The sequence below is a fragment of the Passer domesticus genome, chromosome 5, assembly GCF_036417665.1.
Source record: "Passer domesticus isolate bPasDom1 chromosome 5, bPasDom1.hap1, whole genome shotgun sequence".
Lineage (NCBI taxonomy): Eukaryota > Metazoa > Chordata > Aves > Passeriformes > Passeridae > Passer > Passer domesticus.
The window spans coordinates 23,270,636-23,292,977 of NC_087478.1; the positions used below are offsets into that span (position 1 = coordinate 23,270,636).

The 22,342-nt window shown below is 44.7% G+C and overlaps 1 protein-coding gene across 1 annotated transcript; it reads right to left on the minus strand.

Annotated features, from left to right (window-relative positions):
* Positions 1–1,626: 1,626 nt before the first annotated feature.
* Positions 1,627–8,884, minus strand: LOC135301201 (uncharacterized). The gene is made up of 2 exons (XM_064421539.1): positions 7,336–8,884; positions 1,627–7,198 (listed from the first exon to the last, which is right to left on the minus strand). The coding sequence occupies exons 1-2, from the start codon at positions 8,882–8,884 to the stop codon at positions 3,564–3,566; spliced, it is 5,184 nt and encodes a 1,727-aa protein (XP_064277609.1). The 3' UTR covers positions 1,627–3,563.
* Between the last annotated feature and the right edge of the window lie 13,458 nt (positions 8,885–22,342).

Consider the following 22,342-nt stretch of genomic DNA (forward strand, 5'->3'; position numbering starts at 1 on the left):
AGGGGCAGCTGAAGTTAAAAAGCTAAGGAAAGGAGAGAGGACTACTCTTGTAGTTCAGCACTGCTCTGTGCTCCCTGGGAAGCTGAACTCAAAGTGGTAAATCACATATTTATACACAAAGGACTTTGTACCAAGAGGGCTGTACTTCTGTACAGCCTTTATTGCAGCTTCTACTCAGACATCAGCAAGGCTGTGTCAGAAGCTATTGATAATCTGGAGATAGAGCAGGATTAGGATTGACAAAGGAAGAGGACAGGCTGGGGATTAGGAAACAGACCAGAATCAAAGTGTAAGGGTTCTGCACCCCACAAAGAGGGCCCTTAAGATAACAGTGTGCCTTACAGCAAGTCCAAAACTTCTCCAACCTCAACCAGTCTCACTCTCTTTTGGTGTACCTATTTGTTTGCCTTTGCTCTGTACCAGGATAGATTGACAAAACAGCAGGAGAGAGCAAAACTGGGGAGAGCAAAGGAGCTTGGAGCACTGCTTGCCCCAGCCATCATATTGTTACAGGAATAGAACAGTACCTCACAGGATCTGAGCAGCCACTTGATTTTGAAAAGCTCCATGAGAAAACATCAAAATTGCTTTCCTTCCCTCTCACTGAGCCTGGTTCTCGCTTATATTTTTAGTTATTCCTTTCTCAAAAAAAGAAAAAAAAAGAAAAAATTGTCTTCGAGCTGGATTTATTTACTTTGGTTCTAAAGGAGACATTGTTTGGCAATTTTATTTTTCAACAGGAAATGGTAAATGTGCTGATTTGTTTAATGAAGTAGAGATTCACTGTAGGAGTCCAAATTCCTTTTTTGTTTTATTTTCTGTAGAACTGAATGCCTTATGTAGATAAAATCTCAATAAAGATAAACCATTCAAGCAGATGTGTGTAAAGAGCTGAGAATTTCTGGGCTAGTGTAGAGAAAAATACCTCACAGAATCAGTGGTACTTCATGCTGCTTAACAATGGTGTGGGGCCTTAATTTTTGATCTTGTGAACATATTGGAAGAAATAATAGGAAGAGAAGGTTGGATTTTGAAATAAAATAATTTTATTTTTGAATGTTGGGCATCTGAATGATAAACAGCATAAGCACTTGAGCACACTTGCTTCTGACCTCAATAAAAGTCCTGAATGCTAAATATTTGTGAAAGTCAGGAGAGCATCTGAATGTTCATGTAGGAATGTTATTTCTGTTATCTACTTTTGAAACAGTTGTCATGTTGTGTCTTGATAAAATCACACTGATCTATTAAAACATGTTTCTTTTGTTTGTGTGGTTTATTTTGTTTGTTTGCTGTTTGGTTTTTTGTTGTTTTGTTTTTCCTTTTTTGTTGTTCTGTAGTGTTCTGTTGAATCAAAGACTGGTTGAGACAGTGGTGCACTTTGCCTGTAGCAGTCAGGACTCACCTGTGGCCTTAGAGCCCAAGATCTGCTTCCTTGGGAGATGTCATTTCTTAACACTGCACTGGAACACAGGGAAACCCCTTTAGATGTAAAATATACTGGAGAATTTATCTTGACACTTGACTTTAGCAAAAGTTGTCCTATATATGACTGTAGTAATTGCATTATTGCAGCAGTGCGTCAGCCTCAGCGAGAAACCCGGCTGGCCGAGGCCAGCGTCACTGGCAGCACAATGACGCCCCCTGAATCCTCTCGAGGATTGGGGTGCGCCTAGGGCGTGGAGGCCCGGAGTGACGGAGGATTCCGGAGAACGACGAAGACTGCAGCCCGCAGGAATGACAGGAGACGTTCTTTCGGGGTGCCAAAGTTCGGTTTAATTCCCAAGGGAGGACCGCCGAAAGACAGAGAAATGTGCCCGACAGCAGGTTATAAGGGATACAAAGCAACCAATCAGGGGGTAGGGGGGGTGTAACAAGATATTAACAGACAAACCTAACAACCAACCAGAATAACTCAGGGGAGTGTCCCCGGCCCCTCGTCCAATCACCCCGTAGAACTCAGAGAAACTTCTAGAAGGTGGGAAGAGTGTGCTGGATGACGGACAGGGACTCGGGGAGGAACCTAACCAAACTGGGGAGGAGCGAAGGAGGAGTGAGGGAGATTGACAGGTAACTGATGTCCTGGGACCGGACCAATACATAAAGACAGGGGGGAGCGGGCCAGCGCGATCCCACATCTCCCCCTTTTTTGTTTAAAAATAAAGAAAAATAAACGGAACTAAACATCTTCTTCCCAGCAGTCGTAACCAAAGTCTTCGTACCGTAGATCTTCTTCTCCTTCTGATGGCTGAAGCTCCATCACATGGTTTCCGACCGCTGGGGCAGTCAACTTAATCATGAGTCTCTTAAGAATTGTCCATAAAATTGAAATAACGATAAGAACCAGTAAAACAACAAACACAACTGAAATAATAGTTTTTAACACCGACCCAAGCCACCCTGACAGTCCCCATCCTGAGAACAAGTTCCCCAGCCAGTCCGCGGAGTCTTCCTTGATTTTGCTGATCATCTCTCGCATCTGGTCAATGGCGAGACGGACGTCCTCGGCCTTAGAAGTCAAATTTAAGCAGCAGAGCCCCTCAAAGTCCTGGCAGCGATGGTCATGGAGCAGCAATAGAAAATCTATTGCTGCCCTGTTCTGCAAAGTGGCCTGCCTTGTGATTTCCTCGTCTTGTAGAAGGTCACTTAGCGCGGCTGATGTAAGATTTGCTTGTTTCGCCACCCAGCACTCGAGGTGGCCTAATTCGCCTAATGATTGAGCGACTGCCACCCAGGGGAGGAAGGTGATCCAAGCCACCTCCTCTGGCTTACTCCAATGGAAAATTTCTTCGTCGCACGAACTGTCCAAATTAGTTAAATCTCGTCTTGTCCGATTCGAATTTGGTGCGACTTCTATCTTCTGCCAATTAACAATTTGACTTGTGCTGGGTGTGAACAGCGACAGCCGGCCGATAGTACATGGGCCTCCGAGAAGGCGAGAGGGGATGCCTTGCCAAGCTCGGTCCCCACAAATGAAAAAATAACCATTGGGTAGAGAGCGAGGTTTAAAGTCCCGGGTAATCGAGGTTGTAATCTGTGACAGGGAAGGGCAAAGTGAGACATTTGCGGTGATATTTGCAATTTGTAGGGAAGTGTCTAGGTCGGAGTAAGGGAAGAATTGAATACAAAAATAAAATGTGGAGGACCCGAGCAATTTAAATTCTAGGGGTTCGGTCTTGGACTGATTTAATTTGCTGGCAAATCTCCTCCAGACAATATTGGGGTTAGGGTCAGAGGGGCGGTTGATTTTATTATTGAAAAAAGGTTCTAGAGAATCACGGAGGGACAAGGGCAACTCATCTGGAAGAGACGGGATCCCCACAAGGCAGGTGGACAAGGGGTCTGCTGCTGATGCGGTGGTGAGGCAGAGACTGTCTTGACCGAGGGCGTCGGCGAGAGTTTTCCAAACGTTTTTTCTTGGCTGGGGAACGACCCACGGCGTAGATGGTAGCGCAAGGAGTGAGAGAATGATGACGAAGGCCGTGAGTCGTGCAGTCTCCAGTGGGGCTGCCATAGCATGGGCCCTAAAACAGTAGATAAATAAAATATATAAATGAAAGAAATCAAAATTCTGACCCCAGGACATCTAAGTCTCCCTCAAAGGGTTTCCGCCTACGCCTCCAGCAGGACTCTTGAACTTGGGGAACCGTACCTACAGACACCTGCTTTTTGGGCAGGAAGGGCCTGACCCACTTTGAAGGAACCCATTTGGGACCTGAGGGGGTGGATACGCAAGCATATCCCCTCCCCCAGGTCACCAGGTCAAACGGCCCCTCCGTTTTCCATGTTTCCGGGTCCTTTATCAAGACTGGTGGCTTTGTCTCCGGTTTTAGACTTTTGTTTTCGCCAAAATGACGCACGACAGGTGGGTTTAAATTATCAAACGAGCAATTTAGGAAATTGATGGTATATAAAGCTCGAGCAAGGCGGGTCTGCGGGGAGTCCATCTTCATTGCCGAATGCTGATGGTGTAGGGTGTTTTTCAGGCTCTGATGGGCTCTCTCCACCATGGCTTGGCCTGTCGGGGAATAGGGGATGCCGGTCTTATGCTCTATTCCCCATTGCTGCAGGAAGCTTCGCAACTCCCTGGACTTGTACGCCGGGCCATTGTCTGTTTTTATGCACTTTGGGATGCCCAACACAGAGAAGGCCAGCAATAGATGTTTTTTAACGTCATTGGCCTTCTCCCCTGCGTGGGCAGAGGCATAGACTGCATTAGAAAAGGTGTCGATAGACACATGTACGTAAGAAAGACGTCCGAATTCCGGGACATGAGTGACATCCATCTGCCACACCTCACAACTTGATAGACCTCGGGGGTTGGTGCCTGATGGAATGGATGGAAGTTGGAAGGCTTGGCACTGGGGACATGTTGCCACAATGGCTCTGGCCTGTTCCCGAGAGATCTTAAACTGTCTAACAAGGCCAGGAGCATTCTGATGGAAGAGCTGGTGGCTGAGCTTGGCTTGCTCGAACACGCACGGGAGGGGGGCCACCTGGGCAGGAGCAGCAAGAGCATCAGCTCTCCTGTTTCCCTCCATGATGAACCCCGGTAGCTCGGTGTGGGACCTGACGTGCATCACGTAGTATGGTTGCTCTCGGTGGGAGACTAGTCGAATTAATTTCGAGAGCAAAAGAAACAAGGCATTGTTGGAGACCTCCTGCAAGATTGCACCCTCAGCTCGAGAAACAACTCCGGCTACATAAGCCGAATCAGTTACCAAATTAAAAGGCTCAGCGAACTTCTCAAAAGCCCGGACGACAGCGTCCAACTCAGCGATCTGGGGAGACCCCAGAACTACTTTAACATCAGCCTCCCACTGCTGAGTCTGAGGATCCTTCCAAGTCATTACTGACTTGTGGGATGCTCCGGACGCGTCTGTGAAAACTGTCAGGGCTTCGAGGGGAGTTCGACTCTGAATGGATTTTATCGAAAGATGGAATTGAATGTCCGAATTAAAGAATTTGTGTGATGGTTTGTGGATAGAAATTTGGCCGGAGAAGCTGTCGAGTGCAAACTGTAATGCTTCATTTTCCTGCAGAAGGTGTTCTAACATTGCCTTAGTAAAATTACCTGAGCTCAGTTGGATCGGAACGTGAATGCAGTCAAAATCCACACCTGCTAACTCCCGGATCCGCAGGCGTGCTTTGCGGATGAGTTCTGCCACCAGCTCCTGTGGCTTGGTCATTCTTTTGGACCTGTGGTGGCTTAGGAAAACCCACTCTATGATCAAGAGTGGATCCTTCGCCCCTTGGTCCCGTTTGATGTTAGAGTCCCATTGAAAAATCACCCCGTGGAGGTGTGGCAATCTTCCCAGGATGATAAATTTGAATGGCAGCTCGGGACGGTATCGATGAGCCTGCCGACTGGAAATGGACGTCTGGATCTTTTCTAATGCTGCCTGTGCCTCTGGGGTGAGAGACCTCGGAGAACTAAGCTCCTCTCCCCCTTTCAATAAATTGAAAAGGGGGGCCAGGTCCTCGGTGGAAACACCCAGCCAAGGTCTCACCCAATTTAAAGCCCCACACAGTTGCTGGACATCAGCGAGTGTCCGAATGTTTGGCCGAATTGATATTTTTTGAGGTACAATAGTACGGCGGCCAATTTCTAGGCCCAGGTACTTCCAGGGCGGCATCCGCTGAATCTTGTCCTGTTGCAGCTCGAACCCTGCAGCAATCAATGAATTGATTGTCAGGTCAAGCGCATGTGTAAGCATGTCGTCTGTCGGAGCGCAAACTAAGATGTCGTCCATGTAATGTTGGATTGTGACTTCCGGCATTGCAGCACGCACCGGGGACAGCAAGGAGGACACGTACCATTGGCAGATTACCGGCGAGTTCTTCATGCCTTGTGGTAATACTGTCCAATGATACCTCCTCCTTGGGGCTTCTCGGTTGATGGTGGGAACCGAGAAGGCGAAACGTGGGGCATCATCCGGATGGAGGGGAATTTGGAAAAAGCAATCTTTTATATCGATGACAGCCAATTGATGGTTTTGAGGGAGCATCGCCGGGGACGGCATCCCTGGTTGAAGAGACCCCATATCTTCAATGATGTCATTAATTTTGCGGAGGTCGTGGAGGAGCCGCCACTTGTTCTTATTGGGTTTTTTGATGACAAAGACTGGGGAGTTCCACGGTGACGTGGACTCCACCAGATGACCCTTCTGTAACTGCTCATCCACGAGCTCCTGGAGCGCCTTAAGTTTTTGTTTAGAAAGCGGCCACTGCTCTACCCAGACAGGGACATCTGATTTCCAATTAAGTTTCTGGGTAGGGCGCCCCTCAGTGACCGCTGCCCGAAAAACCGGAGGAGCCGATGGTAGGTCAATTTTGGCTCCCCATTGGGCAAGGAGGTCTCTTCCCCACAGGGGTTCCGAATAATTTAAAACAAACGGGCGAACAGAGGCCAATTGCCCGTCTGGCCCCCTAATTTGAACGAAACTCCGAGATTGCTTCGCCAATTGGACCCCCCCGACACCCTGGATTTTTCCAGCCACGTTTTGCAGCTCCCAATGTGCCGGCCATTCCCTTGCGGGAATGATCGTCACATCTGCCCCGGTGTCCAAGAGTCCATGTAATGTGGTGGCCTCCCCATCCTTCTGTATGTGGCAGGTGAGCCGTGGCTTGTCCCCGGTGACAAATTGAGACCAAGCCACGGTAGGTGTTACCTCTGTGTCAGTGGTGGAATGACAGATTTCTGGGACAGGGATCGCTTGCGCAATCACCTGGCCCTTGGGCAGAAAGATGGGTGGCTGTGTGCAATGCAGGACGACAGAGAATAGGTGTATATGTGTGGACACCACCCCTGGCAAGATGTTGATGTGTGGTGGGGTGTATTTCGTGTCTCCGACAACGACATACTTACATTTGACCCGCCACCAAGTACCTTGTGCGTCTGGCGAGACGGAGACTTCCCGGAAACTGGTGTCTGTCAGGTGTAAGGGCTCGATGAGCTGGAGCCTGTACGGAGAGATATTAGAAGTGGTAGTCAGTATTGGATATGAAGTAGTCGAGTCCTGTGGATTTGACAACGTAGGCGGATTAACCTGGGGAACCGCCTCCAGCTGTTCCCCTCCTCCTCCCCCCCCGCGAGATGGAAAGTTCTCCGCCCTACTTTTATCTTTGCGCGGGGAGGCCTCGCGCTCTTGAGTTAGTTTTTTGAGTGCTGATCTGCCCGTTGAGGTTTCTGATGGAACTTAAAGTTATAAAACTCTTTCCTCAACGGGCAGTCAGGCATCCAATGCCCAGTCTTTTGGCATAAGTGGCACGGAGCATCGGCGCCGGGAGGTGGTCTTCGGATGGGACGGGGCGTCCGATGCGGTGCTGGATTACTGTCCTCTGCCGTGGTAGATTCTGCTGCGGCGACTCTCCGCTGAGTTGGGCGCTGTCCTCTGGGAGTACTTTCGGGGAGGACAGACACCTTCCTTTCGCAAACTTGCAGCATTAGGGTCAGGTCCGGTGGAGGGTCAAAGGGGAGGCTGAGGATGGCAGCCTTGCACGCAGGATTTGCATTGGTGGCTGCCATCTCTGTCAGGATTTCCTCCCGGGTCGCCTCATCCCGCACCTGCATCTCTACTGCTTTCCTTAACCGCTCAGTAAAAAGAAGAAACGGTTCGTTATCTTCTTGTATGATTTTAGTATATGAAATGAGGGGAGCAGTAGGAGGTCTAAGGGCAGTGAACGCTTTCAATGCTGCAGATGTTGTTGCCTTAAGTGCCTCTGCAGGGATATACCAAGCCTGGTAGTTCCCGTCTGCCCAGTCCCCGATGCCACAAAGATGGTCTGTAGAAATCATTCCTCCCTCCGTGTCCCTGGCGGAGCTTGCATCTTGCCATAATTGAGGCAAAATCTTGCCTATCTCTCGTTTCCAATTTGCCTCCCAGAGACGGAACTCTGAGGGGCTAAGCAAGCACGAAAAGATCCGCCGGAGATCGGCAGGAATGACGATGGCATCTGTTAGTGTGGCCCTCAGGATTCCCCGGAAAAACTCACTTTCCCTGGAGTAATCCTTCTGGGCCTTACACAACTCTTTGATAGTTTGATTTGAAAAGGGGATCCACTGGGCCTGGGTCCTCCCTTCCCTCCCCGGGATGTAAGAAACCGGAGCCGCGGAAAGGTTAAGCAGCGGCCCCTGGTTCCAGGCCCCAGCCCCCCCCCCAGCACCCGATGGAGCGTGGGAACCGGAAAAGGGAGCGTGGGAACCAGGGCCCGGGGCGGAAGGGGAGGAGCCGGTGACGGGGGCGGGGACCGATGGCGTTGTCCCCGCCTCAGAGGCGGAGGCTTCGAAAGGTGGAGCTGGGGGCGGAGCACCGCGCAGAGGGAGGGGCGGAGGCAAGGGCGGAGCGGAGGGAACTGAGGAAGAGGAGGGGTCAGGGAAACGGAAAGGGTTTCGCGGGGAACGAAAGGGATTTCGGGAAGAAGGAGGCGTTTCGGCGGGAAAACCCATGAGGTCTCCGCCATTTTGGGATTCATCCGCGCCATCTTGTGATGGTGAATCTCCCGAAGGGGTAGGGGAAGGAGGAGGATAAAAACGAACAGATTTCGAACTTTTTAAACACTTAACTGGGGAAAAGGGGGGACAGGGAGAATCCCGAAGAGTCTGGCCAGGACTCCTCGGGCGGGGGGAAGGGACACCCTGAAGAGAGCCAGGAGGATGGTATAATTCCTGCGCGCTGCCATCGCGGGCTGCTCTCTTCAGGATCCCAGATCTTGGGGTAGAGGTAGAGGGAAAAGGGGTAGGGGAAGAACACGCAACCGAACTGGGGACGAACTCAGGTGAGGTTGGCTGCTCTCCCAATTGCCTCTTAGATCGTAAAAGGTCCCGAATAGTTGAGCTTAGATACGCGATTTTTAACATCTTAGAGTCCCCCGAGCGGCACATACTGTTAGCTTTTAAAACGACATGGGACCAGAACGTATGGTTAAGAATCTGCTCGGGGTCTGTGGTAGGGAATTGGGAGAGGAGCCAAGCAACCAACATTTTAATATCCTTTTTGTGAACATTATCAAAACCCCCCACAACTAAAACCCCCTGAACTTTTCTAACAAGCCTCTTTTGGGTCGTCGAGACTTTTGCACCCATGCTGTTGTTAAGTGACGACCCAAGCCCGCCCGCCTTGGAAAAACGAAAAAGGAGAGGAAGGATAGAAAAGGGACAGTCGCCAAACCCCGCCGCCGGTCTATGCCGGTAGAGAAAAAATGGCCTGCAGGACTTGAATTGAATGGGCCGATAAAACGGCCAGAGCGGATGAAACCGCGGAAAACGAGGTGAGTTTAAAAAGGCGGGGGTGAGGGAGAGAAAGGAAAGGAAGGAGCGAAAAACTCACACTTGACGACTGATCCGGGAAGGGTCCAAGGCGGGAGGATCCTGCGGAGGGAGCCGACTCCTGGGTGCTGGAGCTACCGGTCCCGATCCCTGGGGAGCGCCACCCCTAAAACGGGGTCTGCTCACCACAGGGTAGCTTGACGGCCACAGAGGTTAGATCCGAATCCAAACGGACTGAGTCCAGGGATCCGGAATCCTCGTCCGCGTGCCCTGGTGATCTTCTCAGGGCCCCACGTTGGGCGCCAAACTGCAGCAGTGCGTCAGCCTCAGCGAGAAACCCGGCTGGCCGAGGCCAGCGTCACTGGCAGCACAATGACGCCCCCTGAATCCTCTCGAGGATTGGGGTGCGCCTAGGGCGTGGAGGCCCGGAGTGACGGAGGATTCCGGAGAACGACGAAGACTGCAGCCCGCAGGAATGACAGGAGACGTTCTTTCGGGGTGCCAAAGTTCGGTTTAATTCCCAAGGGAGGACCGCCGAAAGACAGAGAAATGTGCCCGACAGCAGGTTATAAGGGATACAAAGCAACCAATCAGGGGGTAGGGGGGGTGTAACAAGATATTAACAGACAAACCTAACAACCAACCAGAATAACTCAGGGGAGTGTCCCCGGCCCCTCGTCCAATCACCCCGTAGAACTCAGAGAAACTTCTAGAAGGTGGGAAGAGTGTGCTGGATGACGGACAGGGACTCGGGGAGGAACCTAACCAAACTGGGGAGGAGCGAAGGAGGAGTGAGGGAGATTGACAGGTAACTGATGTCCTGGGACCGGACCAATACATAAAGACAGGGGGGAGCGGGCCAGCGCGATCCCACACATTATTCTCAATTTTCGGTTGTCATAGAAAATTTGAGACTGCAAGAGAACCAAGATTTTACCCACATGGATTCTGAAGTTGATGATTGTGGATAAGGTCAGGTAAATTAAATGAGCAGGAATCAAGGAAGGTTACAGATAAATGTGCAGTGTGTCTGAGGGAATGCTAAGTTCTATATCACTATACATTGTCCCAAGATAGCATTCAACTTGTTTGACTTAAACCCCCTAAATTTTCTTATTCTGAAGCCTCAATTTTAGACATAATTTGGTTTATTATAATGGTACAGAGGCCTGTTGCAAAGAGCAAAATTAATATCAGAGGCATAACAAAGTTAGTGCAGGAATTATCCATTGTGTTATTAATTTAATAAGTTCAAAACAAGCATTATTATTCAACAAATGCTTGTTTTGAACTCAGCTGTGACCAGCTTCATAGGCTTCATATTGACAAGCCCTTATTCAATTGTTTTAAAGGAAGAATTTGCACTCCTTCCCCTAAGTATTTCCACTGTTGATTATCTCATTGAGAATGAGTTTTTTATTAGATTAACAATTCTGTTTATTCCTGAGAAGTTTGTAAAAAGGGAAAATGCTTTTTGTTGTTGCAGTAAATTGTGTTATAGGGATTGTTCTCCCTCAGCTGTTATGAAGACAATTGACAAACATCTAATGCAAACCCAGAGAAAATACATCCCATCATAATGTCCTCAACAACCCACCAAAAAGAATTTTTTTGGTTGAAAAGAGCAACTCAGAAAAAAAAGTAACACAAAGATTAAAGGTCTGATTTTACTGTTTCATTTCCCAAGCTCAAGAAATGCACAGAGGAATAACTCATTATACTTACTCTGTAAAAAAGCTGTCATTTCCCACTTTGTGGCATTTCAGAAAGCATTTTGTATGGACTAACTGGGAATGAAAAACCTCAGAACTGTAACTGTATTTTGGTAGTAAATAATAACTAAAAATTTTTAATATCTGGATTAACTATTTTGAACCAAAGGACATGCTTTTGATCCTGAAAGGGAAAAAAAAGTTTTATTCCACATGTGCTTTAACCAGTTTTCCAGTTTTTAGAGAATTGCATTTGTACATTCCTGTGCCTGTTTTAATTCCTGTTGCTGTGCTATGACATCCCTGACTGATATGGATCAGTATTAGTCTGAGAAAAAACCTAGTGCACATGCTTCCCAAATGGTAAGCTCAGGCTTTTGCAATCTGTGGAAAGTTAGTGCAAATACTGTGCTCCACTTCCTTCCTCAGTAAAATTTTGAAGTTCTGGTTTTAGTCTCTCATTTCAGATCAGGAAATGCAGCAAAAAAAGAAGTCTCATGTTTCTGTTGGGATGCTTAGGATGAAGTGATGAAGAGTTACAAGCAGAAGTGGGATATCTAGATATGTAAAGTAACACCATCTAGTGTGATAAAGAGGGTTCTCTGGTCTCCCTGTTATTTATTTTTTTAATTTTCGTTCCTCTCAAAAGTAATTTTTAGGGAAAGGGGGAAGAAGAGCAGCAAAGTTCCTTTATAGATGTTTCAGGTGTAACACAGGACCATGGAATTTAATGGTAGCAGAAGATGAGAGTTTGATAAGCTATGAAAGACCTAGAAGGAAAGATGGTGGAGGTGGTAAGACACCGGTGGACCACTGCCTTCCTGTGCTGCTTGCTGACATGATGACATGAAGAGCTGTTTCTAAACCTGGCTGAGCTTACATACAGAACTGCTGTAACTGAGTCCAGCTTCCTCATACAACTTGTGTCATCACGCATGGTTTTCTGGCTGCCCCCTTGTGCAGTACATGATGGTTGGAGCTGTATGTGTTAATTTCTGGTGGTTCTAGCTCTTCATTGCCACTTGTTTCTGGGTTTGGCTTTTCATTCCTTTTAGTCACAGTCTTTGCTCTGAACCAATCAGACTGCTGATTCCTCCATTGCTCGCTGTCTCATCTGCTGGGGATTCTCCTGGGAGCCAGGGAAGAAAGAGGAACCTAGGAAAGGAGTGGGGAAATGGGAAGGTAGGGAGAAAAGGGAAGAAAATCTCATGTAATTTTTTTTCTTACAGCACACTGCCCTTCACAGTTGCCATGCAATATTGCCTGTCTCTTGTTGTGGGCTGTGTTTCAGGGAAGGATTTTTCAAATGGTCTGTTAATAAATCCTGATTGAGTCACAAAAGCCTGTTGCAAGTCTCTAAACCTGGCAAAACTGGGGGTTTGTTGTGTGTATGGTGGACAGTCTGGTGGGGTCACATACTGGTGACCAGCCCTGCTCATGGCAGAGGCTGGGAAGGGGACAGTGGCGAGGGCCTGATCCTGCCCATGGCACAAGGTGGAGAGGAATGGACTAAAATGGGCCAGGTCCATGTCATACCAAAGGTTTTATGTTTTAACATTTATAGGACTTTCTCTTGGCCAACCAAAACAAAACAAAAGGGAAACCAAAACAAATAGTGAAGTGTTTTCAGTGAATGACAGTGGGCTAGTTCCCCTGATGTCAGAGAGAAGCTGATGAATAGAGCTGCAAAGTCTGAAAGATGTGTGCTTGACTTCTGTTCATGCTGCACACATCTGTGTGCCCAATGTCAACTGAGACGTGCCTGACACTTTATTTTATGGATTAAAGATTAGTGATACCAGGCTAGAGGTACAAAAAGCCCTGGTGAAATATGAGTCCTTAGGGTAGAAGGGAATCTGAGGCAACTGGCATAGAGATTGTAATCTTTCTTTTCCTGCTGCAGGATATACAGCCTTAATTTTAGGGTCTCTTTTGTAGTTTAAGGCAATCTATACTAAAAGCTGACAATGAATGTACATTAATGTAGTGTAGAGTCAAGTATGATGCTAGATACAGTGGGAGGATTTTGGGAAAAGGAAGCTGAATCTTCATTTTGTTTACCTGAAAGGGAGCCCTGGATGTACAGACAGATTGAGGAATGAGATTCTGGAAAGCTGTGCTGCAGAAAGGGACCTGGGGGTCCTGGTTGATGGCCAGTTGAACGTGAGTCAGCAGTGCCCTGGCAGCCAGGAGGGCCAGCCTTGTCCTGGGGGGCATCAGGCACAGCATCACCAGCCAGGCAAGGGAGGGGATTGTCCTGCTCTGCTCTGCACTGGGGCAGCCTCACCTTGAATATTGTGGGCAGTTTTGTGCACCACATTATAAGAAAGATATAAAGCTATGAGAGAGCATCCAAAGGAAGACCATGAGGAATGTGAAGGGCCTTGAAGGGAAGTATGAGGAGTGGCTGAGGTCACTCGGTCTGTTCAGCCTGGAGGAGACCTCATTGCAGTTGCAACTTCCTCATGAGGGGAAGAGGAGGGGCAGGCACTGATCTCTTTTCTCTTGTGACCATTGACAGGACTTGAGGAAACAGCATGAAACTGAGTCAGGGGAGGTTTAGGCTGTATATTCAGAAAAGGTTCTTCACCCAGAAGTTGTTTGGTCACTGGAACAGGCTCCCCAGGGAAGTGGCTGCAGCACCAAGCCTGACAGAGTTCAAGAAGCATTTGGACAATGCTCTCAGACACACGGTGTGACTCTTGGGGTTGTCCTGTGCAGAATGATGATTTTGATTTTGATGATTTTTGTGGGTCCCTTCCAACTCAGCATATTCTGTGATTCTAATAAAAAGCTCTGAAACATATGCAGAAAGTTTTATTTATTTTAGTGCATATTAAAGATTATAACTTGGGTTGGAAAAGATCACCTAGTTGCACTCTCTCCCCTCACTTTGCCTGCCCCTGCAGTGGTCAGGGCTACTTTCCACCACAGCAGGTTGTTCAAAGCACTATCCAGCCTGACCTTCAGCACTTGTAGGGATGGGGCATCCGCAGCTTCTTTGGGTAACCCTTTCCATCATCTCACCACTCTCACAGTAAAGAATTTCTTCCTGATATCTAACCTAAACCTACCCTCTTTCAGTTTAAAGCCATTCTCCCTTTTCCTGTCACTCCATACCCTTATTAAAAGTCCCTCTCCAGCTTTCCTGTAGGCCCATTCAGATACTGGGAGGATGTTGTAAGCTCTCCTTGGAGTCTTCTCCAGGCTGAACAACTCCTCTCTCTGCCTAGATAACATCTAAAAATAACAAGAATATTTATGTGTACCTTTTTTGAAACAAAATTATTTAGAACCTGAGAATTAATGTCAATGTAGAACTTTATTTATTTCAGTTAATTCCCAGTCAGTAGTTAAATCTACTAAGTAGATTTAACGGTGAGGTTTTGATAATAATACAAATGTAAATATGATGTAAGACTGTCTTTGCCTGAAAGTTATATATTCCCCACCTCGGGACCTCAGGCAAATAGAGTGTGGCATTAACTGATCAGTCCTTTTCCGTTAGCATTAGGAAATAGTGAAATAACGAACGATGTGACTCTGTGGTGCTCTGACCCCAGCAATGCACTAGATGGCAATGTTGGTTTTAGTTTTACTGCTTCCCCTTCTCGGGAACTTGTCTTAATTAGCTCCTTTTGAAAACAAACATGCTGTTTCAACAGAGGGTCAGTGTACATTGTTCTGGGCTGCTGCTTTTATATTTATAGTCATGTAATCAATATGTTGGAAGGGTAATTAATTTTTAACTTCAAGCCAATTGTAGATCAAATGCCAGTGGAGTTACTGGGTGGAGACAGTTTAATTTCCTTTGAAGCTATGATACTGATTAGCTGTAAAGGGTTTTCAGTGAGTTGCTAGAGATCCAGAAGACCTTTTGCTTTGAAATACTGGTGTTAACTTTAAAGTAACACCATTACTGTGATACAGATTAATGAGTTGTGGCATAATTCTGATAAAGTTCCACTCATGTACTTGCTATATTTTGTCAATTCCTATTTCAAAGCAGCTTTATCTGCTTTGACTATTCTATTCCTATCAAAGGAATGGTACAAAGTAAGCATTAAGTCGATCAAACTGACTTTCTGCTTTTTATCCCTGTTCTCTCATTATCTTTCTTTAGGGACTCTAGAGGCCCATGACTAAGGATGAGATGTGACCATCTGCACTGCAGCATATTGGAAGGATGGCATGAGAAGCTGGGGTATTTTTTGAAATCTCTCCAACCCATGCTTGTCAGACATGCTGATGTCCTCCTGTCCCTTCCTCCTATTGTCTAGGGCAGCTCTGAGTGTCTCTCAGGTCCCTTACTTGGAGATACTTGCCAGCTTTCAGTGCTCTTTCAGTGCTTTCAGCCCATCCCCTTGATATGTCCTTTTCCTCTGAGCTAACCTTCCTTGATCATATTTTCATCTGTTCACTCTTTCATCTTCTTCTTTGTCTCTGTTCTTCAACATCCAAGCAAACTGGAATCTCAGCACTCAGCTCTCTGTCCTTGTCTTACAACTTTAACACCTTCTTCTCCTTTTTGTAATCAATAAATGAGCCATTTTCATGGATAGGCTATTGATCCCTTCTCTGGCTGTTAGGGTTCTTTCTGATCTTGTGTCTTTGCTTTCCATTACATAAAAATTTTACTACAGGCTCTGACTGTCCACTCTTGGGCAAGCCTCAGAGCCTCTCTGCTATCCTCATCTCTGTTGATCTCTTGGCTGACTTTTGATACTTTGATCGTTTAATTGGATTTCATGCTGAGTAAAACCATGAGCACTGGTTTAATCTGAAATTAAACTTTTGTTTAGTCTAACATTAAAAAATAAGGTCAATTTCAAAACAAAAATTATTTCCGTTTCTCTTTAAAAAGCCAGCCTCTTGTATTTTTATGTTTAAACTATTAATTTAATTCAGTCTGGCCTGAGCAAATATTTCTGTCATTTCAAGTCATACTTTTGAGTAAATCTTATCATTTAATGGAACTATGTTACTGAGCTGTGCTGCAATGTCTCTGATTTCTGCTGCTGGAACCAAGAACAGCCCTCAGTATAGATGGACACAGTCATCAGATATTGAGACTTGTCAGAATTTTAACCTTTTCAGTAAGACAAAACATCATAATTAGGAAAATGATCAGCAGAGGTTAGGGTCCGCGCCATTACGTTTTCTGTCAGAAATTAATATTGTGACTAATAAAGGCACGACTGCAGTTAGTGCAGCAGACTGTTCTGTAGACTGTAGCCTACAGTTGTTTGTAAGATATTAGATTAAGATCATGAAATTTATTCTAGTTTTGAGACAAACTAGAGATGGATATATAAGATGGATATACAAGAAGACTGAAAACTCAATTAGCATAACCACAAGAACTGAAAAGAAAAATCTGTGCTGTCTTCCTGTCTGCCGGTTCTACAGGATCCATTTTCCCAGTGATCTTAGTCACGGTGCTTCAGAGTAGTACTTTTGCCAAACCTGAGCATTTTGGGGGGCTCTGGGGTGGCAGAAGAACACATCCCAATGTATTTACAGTAGAGGGAGCTGATGTTCAATGCACTTGCCTTTGAGTTTTAACTGCCGTGCCAGTCTTTTAACAGAACATGCCATACCAGTGTGTGTGTAAGCACTGCTGAAGAATCAGCTTCTCTGAGGAGTTTGAGAGAAGCTGATTCATCCCTTGCCCACTGGCTGCAGTCTCACAGAGCTCTCTGTCAGGGTCAGTGGCCTCAGAGAACACTTCTTAGAAGGAGACACCTCCCAGGGCCCTTGGGTGTTTTTCCCATGCATCAGGTTTGACATGAGGGAGAGAGTGGCAGGAGGGTTGGTATAACACGGCAGCTGCGGAGCCTCAGTGCATCTCCTCCCTCACCTAAGTCTAATGTTTCCATCTTTCCAAATATCGTAACTCCCTATTACACCATGAACAATGTCTCTATTGTGCTCTTAGCTTTGCTCTGCTTCCTGAATCTGGCCTGTTTTCTGCCTGACACATCCATGAATAAGTGCTCAAGAAATTCCTTTTTGTACAGCTCCCTTTTTAGAAGCCAGAGGTGTCTCATTTGTTGGTATTGCCTGGCTGGATTATGCAAGTTATTCAAAGTTAATGAATAAAAGTTAGTTAAAATAGAGACAAAGGAAGTGTGAAACCACTAAATACATATGTATTAAAAATATGTATTATGTAAAATGAATGTAATATTCTTTTAATGCAGGCTAAGGTATGCAGACTAAGGTATGGAGTTAGCTCCAGCTAACTTGAGCTCCTGCTCCTGGCTTTGCTGTAGCTCCTTGGTTAAAAGTTGTCCTCTTGAGGCAGCTTTCCTGAGAGCAGTGGTTCAACTAAGGTAATCACAAAAGAATGAATTAGGGAAGGGACATAATCTCAAGACAAAAGTAGGATATAGACTTATAAAAAAGAGGACTCAGTGTACTGCAGACCCATCTAACTTGTATGACCAGAAGGATCCTCAGGCAAGTTACTTATTTGCCTTGTTCACACCTAGAGCCACATTTCTCAATCTGTTTGTGGAAAAAAAACCTCTAAGCACATAATGTGCTGTAGTATGTTGTTTGTCCAGGCAGCTTGGGTTGTATTATTGGTGACTTAGTTTAGCCATGAGCAACATAGCTGCTGACCTAATCACTCTATAAAGTGTGCTTAAAGTGTGCTTTTTGAGAGTAACAAGTTTATCTTTGGCACCACACTTTAGAGGGAAAGAAATAAAAATAGACTGGGAAGAACCACCAAGAAGAAACTTAATATGTTAAGAAAATAAAGGCTATGACTAAGGGATGAAATGAGCTTTTTCATCTGAGAAAAAAGATTAAGATGGGGCATCTTTGCTTAATTTTTTTTCTATAGATAACCTGACAGTTGTTTGTTGGCTATGTAGCCAGCGTTGGGCCAAAAAGAAGGATATGAGTCTCATACCAAGTGAGAGATTTAGAAAAGAAATCAAAGAAAACTTTTTGCCCTATAGAAATAATGAAACCTTGAAATCCTTGTAACTTGTACAAGTGGATTTTTTAAAAGAAAATATTAGACAAATGTTTGCCAAGGCAAACATTAAGTGTGTCTACCCTTAGTGGCATGGGTTGGACTAAATAATCTCCTGACACATCTTCCAACCCTGTATTTCTGTGCAGGTTCTTTGAAATGTATTTATGAAAAGCACTCTCTCCAAACTAGGTCGTGGTATTCATTATAATAAAGCAAAACTCATATCTTCAAAATTTGCTCTTTCTGCCAGTTCTTTGGTCAGCTTTCTTCCTCAGGCATTGGAAAAAGGCATTATCATAGCAGGCTGAAATTTTCATTAGCTGTTTAATCAGAGGAGTGTTTGATTAGAAGCATCATGAAAGGAAACAAGGAGACTTTTATGAAGACACTTATACAACTTTCAGTATTTCCTAAACACAAATAATTTAGGTAATAATTTCCTTAACAAGTCTTCCTAAGAGTGATTGATTTTGGAGCTGTGTGCTGTGGTCTGCATCACTGGTTAGTACCTTCATGTTGAACAGTGTACTGATGTTAGCTGATCACAGAGGTAGGATGCATTTGATGCTTTTTCAACAGCTTTTTATCAGTTTTCCCTTGTCTTGAGTTAAAAATGATCGTAGGCTGAGGAATATCTCTCATGTTCTCTAAGTGTAGCTTGGCTCTGTGGGAAGATGTGATATATATGCAATCTGTACCTGAAGAAAACCCACTTCACAACATAAGTGTCTGCATTTGTGGATACCTTTCACATGCATGAAGAACATAACACTGGCATTGTAAAACATAGATAAGCCAAAGCAGCAGCCCTCCTTGCTCAGATCCCCTGTATCTGACAGCTTACTGCTCAGTTCTGCTTTACGACTGAACAGAAGTTCCCTTGCAACTGTGCAAATCTGTCACTTTATGCTCATATATTTGGAACTTGCAGTACATCTGGGAAGTGAAAAAAATGCTGGGAAGTGTTTCAGATCTTGCAGTTGAGCACTTCAAACAGATGGCTTTTTTCCAGAGAGAGCTCTTCCAGCTTTTAAAATTACTCCTCATAAAATTTGACCTAGCTATTTAGGGGTATTAGTAAGAGTGGTGGGGAGGAGTGGCATTAAACTTGTAGAAAATAGTGTTGGATACCTTGAGCAGTAAAAGCCTTTGATCTTCTTGCAGTCTCTAATTTCCTGATTGTGGCTGAATGTAGAAATGATGGACAAAGTTTCTATAGTCTCATTCAGATGTAAAGGAAGTTTGGTGGGTTGGTTTTTGTTGGTTTTTTTTCACTGAAATGAGACCTTGTTGATTTGAATTCAGGTTGAAAATACCAGAGGGTTGATCCTGTGTGTTGCACTTTATGAATGAGTCATGAGTCTGTTTTATACTATCTTCTTGGCAAACTAGTGCAGAAGCACAATATGAAAAATATGGTCTAAACCAAGCATTTCATTAAGCAAGACATTTGTTATTGGCTTTTTAATATGGGCCATTAACCTTCATGGACACTACCTTCCATGCAGTGAAGTTACTATTTTAACACCATTCACTAGTTTATGCAGTAAAATATATAACTACATAAATTTTATGATAAGTACTATAAGGACATTGGAAGGGGAGTCTTGAGAGAAGGGCTGTGTAAATAATGATTTGTTCATCACAATAGCAATAATAGAAACATATTGTTCATCACCATCCAGACCTTATCTTCCTATTTAGAATTATCTACAGAGAATAATATTGGGTAGGTATTTGTGCAGAGAACTTCCATGTGATGATGCCTTCTTGGTAGTGTGAAGATACTAGAGGCAAAGATACAAAACCTATGTCAAGGTGTCCAGAATGGCCAATAGAAAAGAATTCCCTTCAATTATCCAAATGAACGGGCAGATACATTTTGAAGGTCCTAGATATATGACATAGATTTAAACATATTTTAAAATAATTTACTTTGTATTTTTGTGATGGTTTTAAGAAAATCCTGCTGATACAAATTAATAACAAAATTCCTAGCAAATGTGTTTTATCACTCTTGTTGCAGATGTACAGGTATTTTTCAGGATATTTATGAGTAAACTTAATATTCATAAAAACAAGTAGAAGTAGTTCTGACATATATGCCTTCTGTTTACCTGCATTTTATACAGCAGGGCAGGCTACACCTTTCAATGAGGTGAGTTTGTTTCCATTACTTCAGCGATGTGATTGATGGGAATTGCATGGGCATGACAATTTTTTGCCCTCTTCCCATCTGATTCAGAGCTACTGATCGAAAATTCTTTCAATAGCTGCAACAATTTGGTGCTCAAAGCTGTATAGAGGACACAGCAGTGCTGGAGCATTTTCACAGTTATTGAGCTGTTCACCTTTGAGGGAAATGTTTCAATGCTGTTGCAGTTCTTATGGCCAGGTGGCAAATATATCACATAGGCATGGCTAGTGATTTAATAGACTAGGTAATTTCAATAGGTATGTTTCCAGTAACTGGCAATGAATGAAGAAGCTATTCATTTAATTACATTTCTCTACAAAATGCAAAAGTCACATGGTGAAAGTGTTTTAAACTTCTGATTATGGCTGTCATTCCTGTAGCAGTCTTCTCTTCTAAGGTTTGCTTAAATAAACTGATAACGTGCAATTGGAGTTGGAATCTGACTCACTCCTTGTTATGTTCCACTTGGTGATGAGGGTGTATGTATTGTCACATCTTCCCATATGTTTGCCATCAATTCCCCACCATGAGCTCCAACAGGCTGCAGCCCCACTGTCTTTCTTAAACTCCCTTTATTTTGTATTGAGCCACACAAGATAGAGAATATACCACTGTTGTCTGGAGGGCTTTTTTTCCTTCCTAATTAAATTTCAAACTCTATTTTTAACATTTGCGTTCAGTTTTGTCGCACTTGCAAAGCATGCCAACTGCCCCAGTGAGCTGCAGCCTCCTGGCAGCTGAGGTATCCATGTTTGGTCATGCACCCTAAAGTTTTTGGCAACAACATTTTTCACATCCTAAAGGAGGATATTCAACTGTCATTTGTGCCAGAGAGGGTCTCACTGTGTGCTTGATAATTAGAACCTGGCAAGTGTCAATGCATGGTGTTTGTAGGAATGCAGGGAGCCTCAGAGGCCCAGGCAAGGAGGTTTCCCTGTTAAATTGTAATGCATGTAAGAAAACGTTTGGCAGATAGTGACTAACCTCCAAACAGCACCGGGCTGCATCCAAGTACTTCCTGCTGAAACAGAAAAGCACATGCAAACCAGAGGGTCTCCCTGTGCTGAATATAGCAAGGATTTACCTTCTGCTGAGGGTCTCTCCCCAGGCATTGTGTGTAGTGAGGAGGCTGCTGGCTCTTGAAAGAAAAGCACCAAAATTAACAGTAACAACAGCTAGAGAAGCAGATTCTCTTACAAAACAGAAATATTTTCTCTTCTGTCTCCCAGGAGGTCATGATTAAGGTTAAGCTACAACTGCTTAATCAGAAAGACTCTTTTGGTATCCTCACTGGAAGTAAATGCACCTGTAGTGTTAGCAGGTGGACGGGGATTGCAAAAGGAAAATTGAGGTTTACTATCAGAGCAGTTCTGGGGTGAGAGACTGATTTCCACTGGGCTGGTGTCTGTTGAGTCAAATAAAGTTGTTCTGAGTTCTCCCTGCTGTCTGTGAGATCACAATTTCTTGTAAATGTTTTTACTAATCAGTTTGGCACAACCCTAAGGTTTCCCGTGTCTTTTTTTCATGCTCGGAATACTCAGTTCACGACCTGCTTGTTAAAAAGAATGGAAATTGGAATTTTCAGGAATAGATGTTTTGCTTAGTGAGTAAAAAACCTATTATGATTTCTATTTCATTTATCTGCTATGACCTTTTCCTCTGATATGGTATTATGGCTGAATCCCAGAAATCAAATTTCTGAAGGGTGAGTTTCATCTTAAGGTAGAAAATTATTTTGAGGCCCTTTTGCAGTTTCTCACGTGTACTGGTTTTGCCACTGCAGCCTTCATAATTTATTTACATAAAGCATGTAGGTCTCTTCTTCATGACTGATTTTAGCACCAGAGCCAGAAAATCAGCAATATGCTAAGCCTTAGCAACCCAGTGGTACTGTGTACCACTTTCCTTTGTTTTGGAAACCTTTAATATTGGTGGCTGTATTAAAAATCTTCCTTAAAAGAGGCAAGTTACTCTCAATGGATTAAAAATCTTCCTAAATAGAGAAAAATTAGTCTCAGTGGTTAATAGTGCACTGAAAAAGTTGGTGTAAAATCAACAGGAAAATTTCTGTGGGGTGGGGATATCCCTCCCTATTTTTCAGTCTCTTGGCTTTTGTGTAGGGTATCTGTTATGCAATGCTCTGGCCATGGGACTCATCCACTGTTAATATTCCT